This window comes from Egretta garzetta, unplaced genomic scaffold (assembly GCF_000687185.1).
Source record: "Egretta garzetta isolate BGI_Z169 unplaced genomic scaffold, ASM68718v1 scaffold208, whole genome shotgun sequence".
Taxonomy (NCBI): Eukaryota; Metazoa; Chordata; class Aves; order Pelecaniformes; family Ardeidae; genus Egretta; species Egretta garzetta.
This window is the reverse complement of record NW_009260403.1, coordinates 771245-789836: the sequence shown is the minus strand read 5'-3', so window position 1 is coordinate 789836 and position 18592 is coordinate 771245. Positions and strand designations below refer to the sequence as shown.

General features: G+C 41.7%; 1 protein-coding gene across 1 annotated transcript in view; it reads right to left on the bottom strand.

Moving 5' to 3' along the window:
- The window catches only part of KIF5C (kinesin family member 5C), a 54134-nt gene that overhangs the window by 6183 nt on the left and 29359 nt on the right, over positions 1–18592 (bottom strand). The window contains exons 12-21 of the mRNA XM_009643435.2: positions 16046–16221; positions 13864–13932; positions 9924–10130; positions 8780–8926; positions 6377–6565; positions 4332–4449; positions 4083–4159; positions 2581–2690; positions 1645–1746; positions 960–1020 (exon numbers count right to left, since the gene is read on the bottom strand). Coding sequence (XP_009641730.1) covers positions 960–1020; positions 1645–1746; positions 2581–2690; positions 4083–4159; positions 4332–4449; positions 6377–6565; positions 8780–8926; positions 9924–10130; positions 13864–13932; positions 16046–16221 — 1256 coding nt within the window. The remainder of the gene's footprint in view (positions 1–959; positions 1021–1644; positions 1747–2580; positions 2691–4082; positions 4160–4331; positions 4450–6376; positions 6566–8779; positions 8927–9923; positions 10131–13863; positions 13933–16045; positions 16222–18592) is intronic.

Sequence of the window (18592 nt, the reverse complement as noted above, 5' to 3'; positions counted from 1 at the left end):
CAAAAATTATTAAAACTCTAACAAAGTGAATAAACTTTTAATGTAAGATAGTTCAAAGATGTTTACTCAAAAATTTAAAAAATACCATCTGGGTTTCTGCAGGCAGATGGCATCATACTGCCTAACTCTGATTTCCAGCTGCCTTACTCATTCAGCACACAGGGCACATCAAGTCTACCGCAAGCTCTGCAAGTCTCTGACGAGCACAGTCATATCAGAAAGGTTGGTTACATCTGTCCCTTGCATGAGTTCACGAGTTTAAGGCTTCTGTCTGGGGAGCCACCAGGTGCCAAACCTGAAAGCACCCAAATAGTTCAGCTTCAGTAATGAACTCCAACTGATCCCGAGGCCACTATAAGCTTAATTTTTAAAGCATCACACAGAGGAGAAAATCCTGGGTTTGAATTAATAACCACATTAACACTAGCAAAAATCACTATATGATGCTCCGAAAACAGCTGTGGTTTTGACCAACTTCTGAGATCTTTGAGAAAGCTTGCATATTTTACAGACCGATAAAACGTACCTTCCAACAAAATGTGCAGCAACAGCTTCCAGCCTGAAGCCATCCATCATAGATTGCATTTTTAACATTGCATGCACAATACCATGTTTCTTTGTAAGCTGTTACACTGGTCAGGTTAGAGGCAGGTATGCATCACCTAACTGTAGCTACGCTGTTCAGTACGCTAGTTTTTTCAGGTGATTTTAAGGAACAAGGACAGTGAAACAGAGTACCAGCAGACTTAACAGCGACAGCTTATTCACAGGAAGCAACAATCATAGTGTTTCATCTTAGATTTTAAAATTCAACTTCATGATTTGGCAAAATGCACAAATTGAGCCTATGATGATATAAATTGGTCATTTTATTGGGCACAGATACAAGTGTTTTGGTAATACATCAGTGAGGAAGACCTAGGGGGAAAAAAGCTGAATAAAGTGTAATTAAGACATACCACTGTTTCCTCCAGCCCCTTAAGATCTTCTCTTGCTTGTTCCCTTTTATCATTAAGCAGTCTAGAAAGATCACAACATTAAACACAAATCAAAAATCTTGAAGTCATGCAAGACAGAAGAGAATCAATCAACATTCAGTTTGAGTAGAACATCTGCAGATGTGAGCAAATTGTACATCTCTCTGCCTCTGTAATTACACTTCCGACTGTCCCAAATCTGCAGCTTTCTCACATGGAATGGCTGAGCCACCATCTCCATTTTTCGTGTCCACACATGACATTTTTAACTCTCATTTCCAGGAAAAGCTTTTACTCAGATGTCTGATTTATTACTTAAAAACCAAAACACCCCCCACCCAAAAACCCCAACTTCTTTCCTGCTTGTTTTTGCTGTGCATTAAGGAATGAGGGATTTAACACTTGGTATGTTATCTCATAAAATCAGAGCTCTAAAAAAAAAAAAAATCTTTTTTGGCGAGTATCAAATCCACCACTAAAAAACCTATGATATAAAAATAAAGAGTAATTTGTAATCATTTATTAGTACTGCATCTTGGCTTTGTTACTGAAATGATGCTTTCAGCGTGAATTTTTCAACACAAATGCTTCTCACTAGGACGTTTCCTGTGGACACAGTAAAAGACACTATGTTCAAGGACACCAGATGAGAAAACTGTTGACTTACATGAGCTTTTCCAGTTTCATTTCTCTTTCCTGGTCCTCAATTTTTAATTTATCATAATCAGCACTCAGTTTCTCTTGTTCCAGTTGCAGCTTCTGATTCATACTGGAATGCGAAAGAGAAAGTCAGTACAGCTCAGTCCTGAACCCCATAAACAAGGGTGGGAAAATCTCCATAAACAAAATGGGGTTAGACAGAGAAAGTAAAGCCATAACTCTCTCCTGAAAAATTCTGAAAGAAACAAAGCATAAAGAACAATATTTAAAAATATTGGAGAATTAAATTCAGTGGCTTGCTTCCTTTATCTTAAAGGACACAAACTGTTCTTGCAGTCTTTCTGTCCCGCTTCCTTGTGTTTCTCATTTCCCTATTACTAGATTTTGGCCACACAATAAGTGTGATGGAAGAATGAACACCATATCAGGATTGCCTAGATTTTATGAACGCTGACAAAAAGAAGAGTACAGAAGCAAAAACCTCAGTTTTTCAAGTGCTGGAGTATCTGACTAACAGCGTTACATTGCTGTGTCAGGAAGAAACATTAAGGGTGTGAAAATGGGACACATTTGAGTCACCCAGACTCTCAGAAAATCTGTGGCAGGACCAGTTGCCTTAAGAGGCCCTCAAAACTTTTAACTTTTAAAATCCGTTCTCCTCCAAGCTTCTCTTACCTACTGACCTGCAGGTGTAACATTATTCTTTCTTTTTCCTCTCTATAATTTTATGGGCTTGTTAAAGCTCCACAATAAAGAACTAGGCACTATAATCCACCATGCAAAATAATTAGAGGGTTGGCTGTTCCGTGTAAGGACACTACTTTCTGTAAGACACCAAAACATATAGACATCAAATAAAACTAACAAACCCAACCCCAAAACGCCCCTACAGTGCCACAGAACAGGACAGGAGCAGGGAAAGTGATGGAGCGAGTGAACATACTCTCTGATTTCATCAATTATTTTCTGCTTCTCTTCAATCTCATCCCTCAGCCTGGACAGCTGCTTCTGGTGGGCTTCCCTGTGACTCTCCATCTGCTGCTCCAGTGCCTTCTGCAGAGTGCAAAAACCAGAGCCACACGTGAAGCAGAAATCAAGTAACACACAGCTAAGCTTCCTTCTTACATGCCAGCTAAATCAACCTATCTTTCTGGATTTGAGTGAAGCTGATCAAATCAAATCAAATTCAGGAATCTGCCTGGGAGATCTTTCCACGATTACAAAACTATGCATCTACTCATCCAAGCGTTTAATTCAGACAGTTTTTAACAACAGATGTACCAATTTCTACTCATTTTCTTGCAAAAATTACCGCATGTGAAAGCCAGGGTCTTAGCATATCAAGTGCCAAGAATGACACTGTTTTTACCAGTCCTCTGTTATTTCACATGTTTATTCACCAAGAAAATATGCGTACAGCTATACCTGTGACAGAAGGAGAACCCGAAACACTCTCCCCCTCTCTGAGAACTGTTTACCCACAGCCCTGTTATTTAAATTCTAGGATTAGATGTATCTCAAGAAAAACTCAATGCAGCTCTTCAGATTGCTAATAAAAGACTTGGGGTTTTTCTTCCAACTGTAAGGAATAACTGTACAACTGTTTTAATAACTTTAACTTTTTATAACAGAGGTAAAAGTTCTGAAGCTGACAAACCTCTATCACTACCCTTGTAAAACTGTGTTTTTCCTTTTCTGCAATTTGCAACCCCATCAGAAACACAACCCTATGCAACATCATTGCCTAACATTTCTTTGCATTCCAAAGGAAGAAGACAATACCAGAAAACAGGTTTATATTTCATTATTATTTCTAGGAGATAGTCAGAATTCTTGCCAAATTATTTGGGAAAGTGGCCTCTTTTTTAATCAAATTTTTTAGTACCTAAATTACATTAAACCCAGTAGCCCAATTCACTACTTAGCAAATTGATTTTCAGCAGACACCCACCGGCAAAAAATTAGAGTAACATAGAGGTGAATCAATATCATTTTTCAATCATATGTAACAAAACTTCCCAACTATGGACGCAATATACCAGGTCTTATATTTTGGTTCTCTGTTTGCGTGACTTGAGGAACCCAGGCGTCTCTGATTCAGCAAACACAGTCCACTGGACCTCTCTACTCTTTGAAGTTGGCTCGGCTTACAAACTGGTGGCCTCAGAAGATGCACTCACCTCAGATGTTCAGACTACAATTTACTTTTTTCCATCATCTGGTCAACAACCTCAATACGAGTAAGTTCTCTAATTTCACACTGCAAAGGTTGCTCAATTACATGAGGTCAGGTTTTCTAACAGAGGCTGGCAATTCTGACAGAGGCTGAAAGTGTTTTCTAAAGGCACATGCTATGTACCACAAGACAAAATTACACCCTAATTATCAGCTTAATGAACAAGCTCACTGAGAAATGCCCTCCAAAACTGCTGTGCGCCATACTACCTTCATCTCCTCTGCGTCCTGAAGCCGGGTCAGATGCTCCTTCTCCTTATCCTTGAAACTGACTTCGTGCATTTTTTCTGTTTAAAGTTGGAGACGGTTGAGAATTAACCACACAGTTCCAGCACGTGCTACATCCAGCCTTTTAAAAAAAACCCAGCTCCTACTCTACATACAATGCTTCAGCCAATACTCAATTTTCTAAGATATAGTTGGTAAAAGAAATGATGACCACAAGACCCAATGTTGTACCTTGAGCACGTAACTTGGCAAGTTCTTCATTGAGAGAGTCCTGTGACTCTTCCAGCTGCCTTCTCTTCTGCTCCATATTTTGCATGTAGTCTGTAAGGGACTTGATCTTTGCTTCATGCTTTAAAGACAAGGGGAATAGCAATGAGATGTGAGTACCACAGCTCCTTACCTAGGAATTCAGGTAGTGTCCTACATAAAGGAGGGCAAATAGAAAACTGTCCACTAGAGCTGATGACTAGAAGATACAGCAAAAGATCTGAGAAGGAGCTAACAGACAAAAACAGACCACATTTTTAAAGGCCACACTTAGTACCCCAAGACATATACTGAACAGCAGAGGTGGCAATTCGAAAACATCACGGGAAGCTCATGACTTGGTGTTAAACAAACAGCTTGTGACAAGCTCTGAGCTCTCTGTGATCCCAGTGCAACTACAGCGCAAGAGGACAAACACCACCCCCATGGAGGCAGCCGGGCTGCCTTCTGCTCACTCCTTCACCTGGTCAGCGTAAGCTAGCACGACGGCTGAAGGAGACCGTCGCACCACCAGCTGCTGAGACCTTTATTCCCAGCTCTGTGTTCCTGCTCCTCTCCTGCCAGCAGAAGCATGCATACAGATGCTTTGCGAGTCGAGCCTTACTCTGCTTTACTAATGCCAAGTTCCCAAGGAAAGGGAGCAGCGCAGGGTGGCAGGATGATGTCCTTCGGTGGCGATGCCAGCCCAAGGCCTACTTCAAGACACGATGAAAAGTGTAATTTTTACTTTACATTTTTGGACAGCCAATACCCTTAGGACTCCAGCCTCCCTGTAATACTAAGAAGCACGCTTCCAGCTACAGCTTTATGAAGTAGAACTTAATAAATCATAGAATCATAGAATCGCTTTGGTTGGAAAAGACCTTTGAGATCATCGAGTCCAACCTTTAACCTAACCCTGACATCCCACCACCCATGGAGGCAGCCGGGCTGCCTTCTGCTCACTCCTTCACCTGGTCAGCGTAAGCTAGCACGACGGCTGAAGGAGACCGTCGCACCACCAGCTGCTGAGACCTTTATTCCCAGCTCTGTGTTCCTGCTCCTCTCCTGCCAGCAGAAGCATGCATACAGATGCTTTGCGAGTCGAGCCTTACTCTGCTTTACTAATGCCAAGTTCCCAAGGAAAGGGAGCAGCGCAGGGTGGCAGGATGATGTCCTTCGGTGGCGATGCCAGCCCAAGGCCTACTTCAAGACACGATGAAAAGTGTAATTTTTACTTTACATTTTTGGACAGCCAATACCCTTAGGACTCCAGCCTCCCTGTAATACTAAGAAGCACGCTTCCAGCTACAGCTTTATGAAGTAGAACTTAATAAAGACATTCTGCGGCAGGAAAAGAGGCTGTCCTTGCTCCAGGTTTTCTTAGACTAACTGGCAACAAATAAAATACAGTTTATTGTATGTCATCTCCTCCCCTTCACATGTTCACTTGAAAGCAGCTGAGCATGTCAAAGCAGTTAGCCCCCTCTCCTGCAGCAGGCTGCAGCAAGCATCTCTGCTTGTAACTGCCACCCACTGTGAAGCCCTCCTTCCACCTGGATTTCTGTCTTATATAGCAAAGTTTTAATATATATAAAATAATAATGACATATTATTTTGTCACTGCCTAGTTATCTTGGTAGCATACTAACAGACCAGATATGAGGGCTTTCTGAATGCTTTGCTAGTGAACCACAGAATCACTGCTTCCTTTCTCAGGTTGCTTTTAAAGTGAAGGTACGAGATACAAATTTATGCTGAGGAAATCATTCCAAGGAGGATTTTCAGTATTATGCCACAGAACGCATTTTGAGGTCTACAGCAGAGCACAATCTTGCCACAAAATGTGCTGAAAAACACTGAGGCAGAGGAATGGGAGAAGAGAGAAGAAGCAACAAAACAGACAAGAGAAATACCACTCAGCTCCCTTAAGTCTCATTTTTTGCTCCTAGCATACACATTTCACGAGGAAGGAGGCTGAGAAAGTCATCAGACCTTGCTGCAAAGAGACAAGGAAGGAACAAACGTACCTGTGAAATGAGGAGCTGGCAAGCTGCAAGCTCCCTCTCGCTGGCGTTCATCTTCCTGTTGGAGTCTATCTGGGCGCTCTCCAGCTGCTTGCTGCGGTTCACCAGAGACTTCACCTCAGACTTCATCTTGCTGATGTAAAGCCGTGCCATGGTGAACTCCTCCTCAATCACCCCGTTCACATCTGCTAACTAAACACACAGAAGATTGCAATCTCAAGGGTGTGGTTCTTACAGGCAAGTCAACGCAAACCAGTCTTCCTGCTGTCAAACTCTCTTCTAGAGCCAGGAAGCCCCTGTGAAAAGCACAGCAGCCCTCAAGGTGTTGTGGTTTAACCCACCCTCAAGGTGTTGTGGTTTAACAATCTTCACTGATAAGCCTCAAAAGTTAGAAATTAAGGCTTACGCTCACAGCATGCTTCATCAATTTAGTGGTTCAACATCTAAAGTAATTAAACCCGCCATCAGGGCAAGAGCATATTCTGGAGAAACCTTCTCATGTCACCAGCACAGGAAATTTTCCTTCTTTCAAACTGCTAAAAGCTGAAGAGCTTTTCAAAGTACTTCTTAAAGAAGTCTCCTCTTGAAGGGTTGTGCTTCTTCAGTGAGGAGCTGTAAGACAGACACAGGTCTGGAAATCTCACCTGGCAAGAGAAAAGTAATCGCTCTCATCTCTAAATATTAGTATCATTCTATTTATACATAATTTCCTTCCTTGGTTTTAACGTGGTGCCTTTTATTTGTATGTCTTTCTCTTCATGATTTTTCTTCAACTACTTAATTCATGTAACCCACTGACGAGCTGTGAAGGTTCTCATTGACAAGCACATGGGTAGCAACTTCATCTGCTTTTGCACCCCCAAAGGGAAGGTAACACACGCTGTACCTTCTCTCAACAGCCTAAAAAATGTGACTGCTTCCAAAACTCTCAGTCTGGTCTGAAATTAGACATGCTTTCGGAAGATGCTAATTGCCAACAAGCTTGAAATTATTCTTCTAAAAGCTTCTCTATCTGGCCTTATTTACACTGACAGCTGTCCTGTAAAATGCTGACATCTTAGTTACTATAAAAATTTGTATCAAACAGCCTCTGCCTCCATTTTCAAAGACTTCCTCTTATAGTTCCTATTACAACAGCCACCAGAGGTTGCTGCAGCATTTAGCAAAGTCTGGTCTTGTGGTCCTGGCATCTGCATAACCACACCAGACAACAGGGATCGTGTCCTCTGCAGTAAGAGCGGGCTGAAGCATCTGTTGATCTAAGGGAGCTTTAGCAGGATATCAACAACTCTCACAGTCAACTCAAACCACTCCAGCCTTTTGGCTTTGAATGTTCAGGAAAGTTCATTGCTCAAAAAACTCAGAAGTGACCTAAAAGCAAGAAAATTGAGTGCGTTGCAAGGAATTTAAGGAATCTAAAATGATCTGAGGGCTGGAGCACCTCTCTTACGAGGCCAGGCTGAGAGAGTTGGGGGTGTTCAACCTGGAGAAGAGAAGGCTGCGGGCAGAGCTGAGTGCGGCCGGTCAGGGCTTAAAGGGGACCCAGAGGAAAGGTAGGGCCAGCTGGGACAGGACAAAGGGGGATGGTTTTAAACTGAAGCAGGGGAGGTTTAGGCTGGATCTAAGGAAGAAATTCTTTCCAGTGAGGGTGGTGAAACCCTGGCAGGGGTTGCCCAGAGAGGGGGTGGAGGCCCCATCCCTGGGAACATTCCAGGCCAGGTTGGCCGGGGCTGTGAGCAACCTGATGTGGTTCAAGGTGTCCCTGCTCCTGCAGGGGGGTTGGGCTGGGTGACCTCTGGGGGTCCCTTCCAACCCAAACCATTCTGTGATTCTATGAATTTACATACACCTTGAAAATTAATTTCTTATCCACTTTTAGCAATTGCTCTTTTTCACATGGTTTTAAATGGACAGATAAGATGTCATTAGCATCACCAGGAAGATTTCCCAGACCTCTGGCTTTGCAAACCATTCACCTTCAGCCACACAGCAGTTTTAGGACAAACTTCAAACAAGAAGGTAGCCACCCAGAAGCCAAATTTCACCAACGAAGATTCTTCGGATTCTGGGAGCACTGAGTCATGCAAGCTAACGAAAGAGTAGGGCTATGTGTGTATTGTTTTGGAGAGAACTCATTCCCCCCATTAATAAATGTATCAACACACAGATGGGCTGCGTTAGTCTGGCCCCAAACACTGAGCTGGGAATAAAAGTGGTAATTGTGTGCACAGACACTGACCAGCTCTGACCCAGACAAAGATCTCTTCACTATTTTATTCTGTGCTCTAGCCAGGATTCAAGCGGCAGCGTCCTGGGAGAAAGACTGCTATATCACACATATTCCACATCGAGTATTTTTATATTGCGGGAGGTGTGGGGGACAAGCTATAAAGATAGCCAACTTACTGTTTTAACATCATTAGTACCAATGATTCCTCCAATCTCTCCCAGGTCCTTAAGCAGCAAGTTCAAGATTTCTGTAGCTCTCTTCTTCTGATGGTTACTGAGCTCCTGCAGCTGGCCCAGCTCCCTCTGGGTTGCTGTCAGGGCACTCTGAAAAGGTGTAAAAGCAAAAGTTACCCTCCCCTCCACAGACTCGGCATCGGTTCTTCTCTGCTATCTAGGTTACACGGTATCATCTTGTATTTTCCTGAACGTGCCTACTGGATCAACGCACTGACACGCACAATTCCACCTTGCCATAATCCACTTTCACAACTCACTTGCTAACAAGGCTACTTTAGATCTATTAAATGTAGTAAATCCAGTAAGAATCTTATTTGCATAATACATGTCAAAGAAGGTTAATCACAGGGAAACAGGTATAGAAGGATATAAAACTCAATTTTTTTCAAATGGATTTTGCAGTAATCTGTTTTACTCGAGTGGATAACAAAGTCTTCCATGAAAACAGACCTGTTAACAACAGCTTCTTCAGTCTGTGCAATGAATTAAGGACCAAGGATGAATTAAGCTAGTAATCTTGATTTTCTCAGAACATTTTTTTCCTTAAGATCAGTACACATCAGCTGAAGAAGCTGGATTTTTTGATTCTTTCCTTGATATCTCCTGACTCTGTACAAAATTCCTGCTCCACAGCACAGAGTCCAGAAAAATACAAAATGCTGCAATTTGCGCGAAGCAGATTTTCACATCTTTCTTGGCATAACACAGTTTTCAAATAACCAAAATACAGAACGGCCAGTTCACACATTCGGTTCACTTGCCTCTATGCTGTGCAAAATACAGAGGTTGCAACAGAGCCACAACCTGCCATCAGCTTCCATAGAGCAGTTCTGGAATTACCTTAACTTTATGGTTTAATTAAGATAGAAGAGAGAGGGTAGCATTGGCAAATATGGATCTTTTAACAGCTTCCCTGCTACTCCAATTTTTAAACTACCTAACAACGTACTTGGCAGCAGTATCTGAAAGATTCCTGAAATGGCACAGGCTAGCAGTTTTCTGGGACCCCCTATGGAAATCTTTAGGGGAGGTGCAGAGTTAGGGGGCGAGAAGGGAACCGGCACTATAAACCTCTTGCTCTTACACTCTTCTGTGCCAGCTCGTCAGCCAGCTGCTCGTTGGCTCTTGTTTTGTCCTCCACTTCTTGGGATTTCTGGTCATAATTGACAGCTAATTCTTCCAGGGCTTGAAGGACCTCTTTCACTTCATCTTTTGCTGCTTCATTCTCAATCTGAAGACGGGTCAGCTCCTCTTGAATCTTCTCATAATCTCTCCTAGTGGAGGCCAAAAGCTGGAAACCAGGTATCACAGAAATGTTAAGTCACCCAAGAACTCATTCAAAGACAGCATTGAAAAGGGCAAGAACAGACAAAGAGAGAAAGCAAGCATGAGTACACAAGTGTGCGTGTGAGAGAGAAAGCAGGAGGGAAGAAATCCTGCTACTCTACCAGAAACAGCATCAGTTTCAGCATAAATGTATTTGAAGGAAGCAAAAGAGGCTTCAAGGAAAAGAAAGTTCCTTCTGAACTTCAAGGAAAAGAAAAAAAATCTTAATCAAATCCTATTATGACACAAGATTGAGGCAGAGCAACTTATTTTAAACAGGATCACAGCTCCAAATAAAATTTTCTGCCCTCGATCCAATGCTGCAGCTAGGACCAAAAAAATACCACAAAGTAAAATGTTTAAACACAGAATCACAGCTTTGAACTGAACCAAGTAAAAAGGCTCTCTGAGGCAGCCCCAAAGATCTTGTGGCATTAGAGGAATATTTTGATAAGCAAACCTCTGATGATTATTCTTAAGTTATCATCTGAAGCATGATGCTGAAGATAGATGAGCTGCTTGTATTTGCTGAGGCAAAATATTAACTAAAGAAGAAAATACAGACTTCACACATACTAGTGAGTATTTCCAATTGGTAAAACTTACTAAATTTACTCTTTGTCTACTACTAGGAGAGATGCTGAAGTTTCAGTGACAGTGCTGATTGTAAGAAGTCGGTTGCGTGGTCCTCTCCCTTGCCCTTGCACCTCTCCGTCTGCATCCAGATGTTAAAGCCTCGAAAATTCAGCTATCAGGTGCTTAGCACCAAAACAGACTCAACAGCAGTAATATACTACAGAATGATGTGAAAATAAATAAAAGGTGCCACCTAGCATATTGCTAATAATGGACTTCTGAGAATAATAACAAAATCAGGCCTTACATAGCATAAAAACGGTAACATGTAAAATTTAACGCATGAGATACAAGAAGGCATTCATGCTCACAGCTCACCCTAACAGCAAATACTGGACACTCATTCACAAAACTCACTTATTTCCAAGCCTTCCAGTGTACAGATTAGTATAATATTACTGTACTGCAGCTCTCTTGGACAGTAGAACAAAATCCGCACTACTGAGGTGTGCTGGGTGGCCTTCTCCTGACCTGTCCCACCACTGCCCACTGGCTCCCAGGCCATGAAGAAGTTGAGTGTGAGAGCCCAAGCGAAACAGAAACATCTCTCTAAAACAGACCACCTAAAAGCAGAAATGTCAGAGAAGACGCTGCTTTTTTTGGCTCAGAGTGCTAATGGGAAATAGGAAACCAACCAAGCAGCTTCAGACACTGGCACGTGCCCAAAGTGGCAAAGAGAGGATTCAGATGTAAGGGAAATTTATCTCACTGGTAATGCTGCAGCCTCAGAAGTGCACTCACGTTACGGAAAAACCCACTGAATTGCCAAAGCCAGATGGCATGTAAATATTTAAACAACAAAATAGCTTAAAATAATCTTTCTACTAAACACAGATGGAACTATTATTTACATTTACTTAAGAAAATTTCTGTGTGAGTATTACTGCGACTTCAAGTAAAGGGAAGTGTTATGTATCACCTACAGCATAAACACAGCTCCCCAGAAGATTCTTGTTGATATAATGTGGAAAAATATACCAAGATTTTAAAAGGCTATTAATAACACATTATACCGATCACTTGTAAACAAAGGGAAGGAGACGATGGGTGCAGCGCTTCGTGGATCTGCCCACAGCATGCAAGATGCAAGGGTGGAAGATTCAGAATCCCCCCAAAACCACACACCCTAAGAAACAGCCAGTGGTGAAAAGGTACCAAAAGATACCAGCATCAGCACGATGCCATCTGTGGCAGGCCTTAGATTTATAATTAACCTGCTAGCTTAATCAAGCAGAAAAAAGTACCGCGGTTAATTAGGGGGAAACAAGAGCGAGGCAGCTGCTCTGCAGCACATCTATCACCGAGCTAATCACAGGCTCCAAGACGGAACAGGTAGATTGCTCCCGCAGTGCAGGTGAAGCTTACGTGTGGAAGGCAAAACCTTGAAAAATTAATTCAACTCCTCTAAAGAAGAAAACAAAAATATCGCATTAGCTTTCAAGAGATGGCCAAGCTTATCAGATGAAGCAGCTAAACCTTCTGAGCAACTGGTGCAACATCAGCTGCAGAGACTTCAGTAAGTCAGCAAAGCTAGACTAGAACTTGTGCAAAAAACAGGGGAAAAGTGGTCTGTAAGGCAAGGATTAGAGGCCACTGAAAACTTGATTCACCTTCCAGATGTAATATTGAGTATGGAACACAAAGAGGGTGGGGAATAAGCCAGCGTACAGCATGCTCCCAAATATCAAACACAAAGAAAGGAGCGCACATCACCCCAAAAATAAGACACAGGAAAAACCGTGAGGGAAAAATAAGCTTTAGATGAGAACACCGATGTAGAAAAGATGGGGGAAGTGAGATGGAGTCAATAACATGCATCAGAAAATAATGTTGCTGAGAATGCATAAAATTCTTTTACATTTGTATAGCCATGGATATGAGTAGCACATAACACGGAGTAAACAAAAGAGAGTTGTGGCAAGCGAGTGAAGAGATTAATCGTGGAGTAAAATAAAGGTGGTCGTTCCCTCAGTGAGGATAAGACCCCAAAGGTGGCAGGTAAGTCATGAGTGATGAGTAACAGACATTTCCAAACACTGTTCTCTCCCTGCTAAGGAGCCAAACCTTGGAAACCCTTTCTGAGGGCTTGATTAAGGATTAAGGCAGGGACAGAATCATTTTTCAATTACAAGAGAGGTCTCACACCCAAAAAAAAGCAGCCAGCATAATGCGGTACTCCAGCTGAAGTGGCTTGGGTAGCTGGGAGTGGCATGCTCCTAGGGAATCACGGCACTGTTTTGTGCAAAGAGGGACCAACATTTGGAACACTAATGACACGTGAAGTCCCACACCAGGATTATATTCTTGGTCTGAATAGTCCTCCTCCAGTTTACCACAGTTTGAAAACCAGCATAAAACCATCTTCTAAGAAATACCACAGCAACGTTTGGGGAACTTGGTAATTTGCTGTTGTTGCCAGATTTTACATCTTCAAAACCTCTTGTAAACAAATGATAGGTAAGGAAGTGACTGTAAGTTTAGTGATCGTATTCGCCATCTTAAAAATAACAAACATTCATTTTATGGACAGAAGCAATGAAATAAAATATTTAAAGTGAGTAGTCCAAGGTTTTAAAGCAAATCTGTGGCAGCACCAATAATCAATTTTTCAGTCTCACAGATTTCTCTCAGTACTGCCTCTAATTGCCCATGTCAAAATAATGAACATCAGTAATTTATTACAAGGAGTAATTTTTATACTGTCAAACTAGGAAATCTGTTAACTACCTACAGTCTGTAGTGTCTGGATACCTGAAAGGATACAGATGTATTGAAAAACACATTTGAAGTGAAAAATACTGGCCATGCTCCAACCTTGGTATTTCCAGCATCACTTCCCATCAGGACAGTGTGCTATTACAAGGAGTTATCAGGGCTTAATGTTCTTCTGAGGAGATTATGAAATTTGAAGTCTAAACCTAGCTGTCACATGGGTTTCTCTTACCTACTGAATTTTAGCCAGTTAATACAAACATACCTAGCCAACAACTCTGGCAGAATTAGTAAACAAGGGTCTCATAAGCAAAATGTAAGGGTTCTTTTGATTTGTTTAGGTTTTTTACCTCCTCTTGATCCAACATTTGTTGCTTTAGTTTTTCAGCCAACTGGCTCTGCTGGTTGATTTCATCATCCTGCAATGAAATAAGGTGGGAGATTTTTAGTTTCTTTTTACAGTTCTCGTTTGGTCACTTTTATTTCCCCTTTCTAGAAAAGAAGAAAGAATAATGCCATTGCAAACCTCGTTCACGTTTGTGGTATGAGAGAAGAGAAAAATATGTATATACACAGTAAAAGCAATGTGCACAGGGAGTTGTCTCTAGGATATACCTAAGCAAAGGTGTCCCTGATGGTAAAGAAGACACTGATGCAGTCAGAGTTGCACCTTACAACTTGCAGGAGACTTTTTGCCAACATAGGTGATGTTTTATAGATGTACAAACATTCTCTCTCTCTCTCTCACTCTGTCCCCAAATTTCAGCTGAAGAGAGATCATTAGAGACAGATTTATGAACCAACTACAATTTACAGCTAGCTCCAAACTGCATTAATGAAAGCTCATTAATGGAAGCTCAGACCACAATGCACAACTTGGACCCTTCGACAGCCAAATTTGTGTTTTCCTACTCCATTACAGCCCTTGAAGAAAATACCACCAGGTAATGCATAGCCAGGCACCCAATTTTACTGGTATTTCAACTTCTTTGTTAAGACAGCATCCTCATGGGTAGGAACTGATCTTAAATACAGAAGAGAAAAGGTGATGGACTCCACTGTAAAAGTCCTTCCTCCAAAATGCCACAGGAGGCACACCAAGCACAGCCCCAGACCAAGTCTGTCTCTGTTCTTGTGACGGACATCCTTCTCTAAAGGAACCCACTGAAGAGAAATCGTTGCTTTTTACCCTATCAGTCAACTGATTCTTTGTGTTTCACTGACAAGCACGCTAATAGATTTCTGATGGCTGTCAAGTAAAATATATTGAATAATTTGCTAATATTAAAATAGTCCCAGATGTAACATAAGAATGGTCTATACTGTAACAAGTTATAAACGGTGATATTTTGGTTTTGGTTTGGTGATTCAATACCTTCTCATTTCCTACAGTACTGCAGTAATGCACCAGATTATATTTCCCATGTTTTCTAGGGTAAAACTCAAACCTGCTGCCAGATCCCTCAAAAATTATTCAATGGGCTTTACTGGTTTTGATGAGGGAAAGTGAAGGAATGACTGACTTCTTTTCTTTTTCTAAACAATACGTAAAAGCCAGAGACTGTTACTGGGAAAGTATTCTCCAGCACAGAAAAGCTGTAATTTCTTAAAGACCTTAACTGTTATTTTGAATGCCATCAACATACTGCTGCGTGCAACCAGACTGTGCAGAGACACCTCATGCACATCAGTTAAGGCTTAAACACAACCATCCACTCCCTTGGTGTTCAGAAACAGCCAAACTTTAATATTAACATACCAGGAAACAGCAGGGGTTTTTTTGATATTTTCTTGCTAATTACTATTGAAAGTTAAAATGAAGTTTTGATTCAAGATTAAAGCTATCCTGCAAACTTTCACTAGATAGCCTTTTAAGCTGTTCCCATCCATAATGGTCAATCGTTTTAGTATGCCTTGTTTTCCCAGCACTTCTTATCTTCACATCCAATAGCCAAAGCTGTTAATGGCAAGTGCTCAGTAAATGTATTGCTGATAGCTTTAAGTGCCAATGATGTATTTCAAGCTGTGCAAAAAAAAAAAAAAAAAAAAAAAAAAAAAAAAGCCACCTGCACTCCAGGCACAGCATTCACAGCTAGAACAACATGAACAGAAGAGACCCAAGGGATGGTTATATATTTTCCTTAAAATTCCAGTATACAATAAATGTATAAAAAAATATCAAGACACAGCCTCCCTTTTTCTTCCTTCTCCTGTGACTCTGAAATGACGTTGCAGTTTCCTAAGGGAGTACAGTATTTACAAAAATCACGGAAGAAAACGAGGGCTGAAAAGCCTGTATGGAGCCCTTAAAATGGAAGGCGAACTTGGCTCCGATTTCATGGAGAATGCCCACAAACACTATCCGCAGAGAGCTGACACAGTAGGACAAGATCTGGTTTTATGCAATGGTAGTGTTTTGAACTTCGGGACGTTTTCCAGTTCATGGTGCTCAAGAAATACAGACACCTCTACCCACTTTGGCTTAGTTTTCTGTTTACACCCAGAGAATGGAGTCAAACCAAATGTTCACACCTTATCATCCAGCTGTCTGTAGAGACTGGCAATCTCATCATCATATTTCTGTTTCTCCTCCGTCGAGATGCTGGCAACAACCGGTGTGATGTTGTCAATAATCGGGGTGTTATCACAAGGCTCCAGGTTCTTCTGGTCCTTTGCACTGATTTGTTCATCTTCAGGCACAGCTTCTCCTGCAGGCACATAATCCGTGGTCATTACAACCCAAGAGAGCAGGTTGCCCAAAACCATGGACATCCTAGGATGGTCCTTCACAGTTGCCAAGAGGGACTCAGCAAAGGAAAGAAGGGCCATATCCAGCTATGCAAGGCAGGTAACTACAAACGACAGGCCAAGCTGGGTGTGGAAGGATGGCCCTTCATTCTCCACGGTTAGAAACACCAACAGGTAAAATGCAGCAACAGTTCAAGTGGCTGCCATTAAAAGCACTGAACTCCTGGCTCCCCTTTCACTCAAGCCCTTTTATAGATGGGATTAGCTCCACGGATTAGCAGAAGTGTAAATAAGGAGGAAAAAAAATCCGACTTTTGGGCTAAAGCTTACTGGCAATTAAATGCTTCTTCCTCTCCAGATTTCCAAGAAGAAAATTAACTCTATCTCAGCTGAAATGAGGACACTGCCTTATCAACTCTCCCTCCCTCATAATGAACTGCTAGCGCACCAGGGCAACAAGCAAGACAGCTGCATTTAAAATTATATTCACCTCCTGCCTTGTCACATCTAAAATTAAAGAGCATGGACCAATTTTCACATGTTGCCTATGCATGCCAGATAGGATGTTCTCCCCACACATTTTCTTTCAGAATCATTTTCTCCGAGGAATATTTTCTTTGGTAACGCCGGTGCATTGCAATTACCAGCCTGCTGCAGCTCAGCGAAGAGGGACAGGCGAGGCGCTCATGCCAGAAATTGAATCTACTCTCATTAGAGTCTGGTGAGAGACTCTGCGAGCTACTGAATGCTGCACACGTCGCTCCAGGTGCAGGAAGGTTGCATCCAACCCTTCTGCACAACTGGTTTTTTCCACTTCTATGAAAAGCTACAATATTTTAGCCCCATAAAGCTTTCCGAGCCATTCCTCTTGCCAAAACAGTGTAGGCACTATTTATCTTACTGGCAGGGAAACAAGTAAACAGGAAAAATATATCAAAAAACAAAAATGCAGGCTAATTCAGGCCCCAAAGCAAAACAAAACGGGGCATGAAAGAGCACGACCAACTAACAGAGAAGATAATTTTTTCAAGCTTACAGAATGAAAAAGAGCAACTTGAAATCAAGCACCATAACCTCTATAAAAGCACTACACTCACAATACTTTTTGCCCTCTTGCTAATGGCTTGATGATTTTTTACATTGTTAATGAGAAAAATGTAAATTGATTTTTCATTGTTACCTTTCACTGGAGCAGACCAGGAAAAGTGGGCTTGGTCAGACCATGGGACCTTGCACAGATGGCAACGCTCCGCAGGCTGCGGAGAATCCATTGGGAGCCTCCCAAAATGAATCTTTAGATTTTAATTTCATTATGGTATTTCACTTAACTCAGAAGCTTTGTATGGCAGACTAATACAGGTGAAAGGAGGAGGGAAGCTTAAATTTGACAGAGATGCTTGGATGAGAACATCGTCCTACCTGTAACACAGAGACCAAATTGTGCGCTAGGATACAGGGCTGCTGAAATCCTGCTTCAGTGAGAAGTGGGCACACCCATTTTCTGCTACTATTTTTTGTATATTATTTTCTAGATGTATAGAAAAAGCTATGGAGTATGTTTATGCATCTATCTTGTATTGCATATTCAAGATGAAATTTCTGCCACACTTTCATTTGTAAAAAGCCTCCTTTGACAGAATATCCTTCCAAATGATGCTATTTCAGAAGGTCAGACAAGAAATCAATAGTATGTTGAATGTATTGCTGGGTAACGCCAATGAGAAAAGCAGGACAGATGGTGGGGAAGAGGAGGTGTGGATATTTAGACAAAACAATAGAGACGGCATGTTGTAAGGCCTGTTTACATGGCATATAGAATGGACCTATACAGGTTTTTCTATAAAAAAAAATGATCTAAAATGGGAAGGAAATTAAAGTCGTCACATCTAGGAAAAACAGATTGAAAGAAGTAGAACATGAGCAGGTTATAAATCCCCAGCACGCCTCAACACCACCAGCAGACCGACCGTCTCCATAGCAATTGCGCTATGCTGATAAGGGAAATATTCCCTGTGCTGAAGTCTCCAGAGAAAGACACGGAGCGCAATCATTAGGTAACGATCTCATCTGAAAGGCAAGTAAACGCATAGGGAGCTGAAAGAAGGAAGCAATTTTTTGCATCCATAAAGGTCAGGTATTAACTTTTAAGTAGTGATTTCACCCAGGATGTTCAAAACCAGACTTGACTGTGCAAAACAAATTGTGACTAATAATTAAATCACAGAATCACAGAATTGTTTAGGTTGGAAAAGCCCTTTAAGATCACTAAACCCAACCGTTCCCCTACCCCTGCCATCCCACCCCCAAACCCTGGCCCTCAGCACCGCCTCT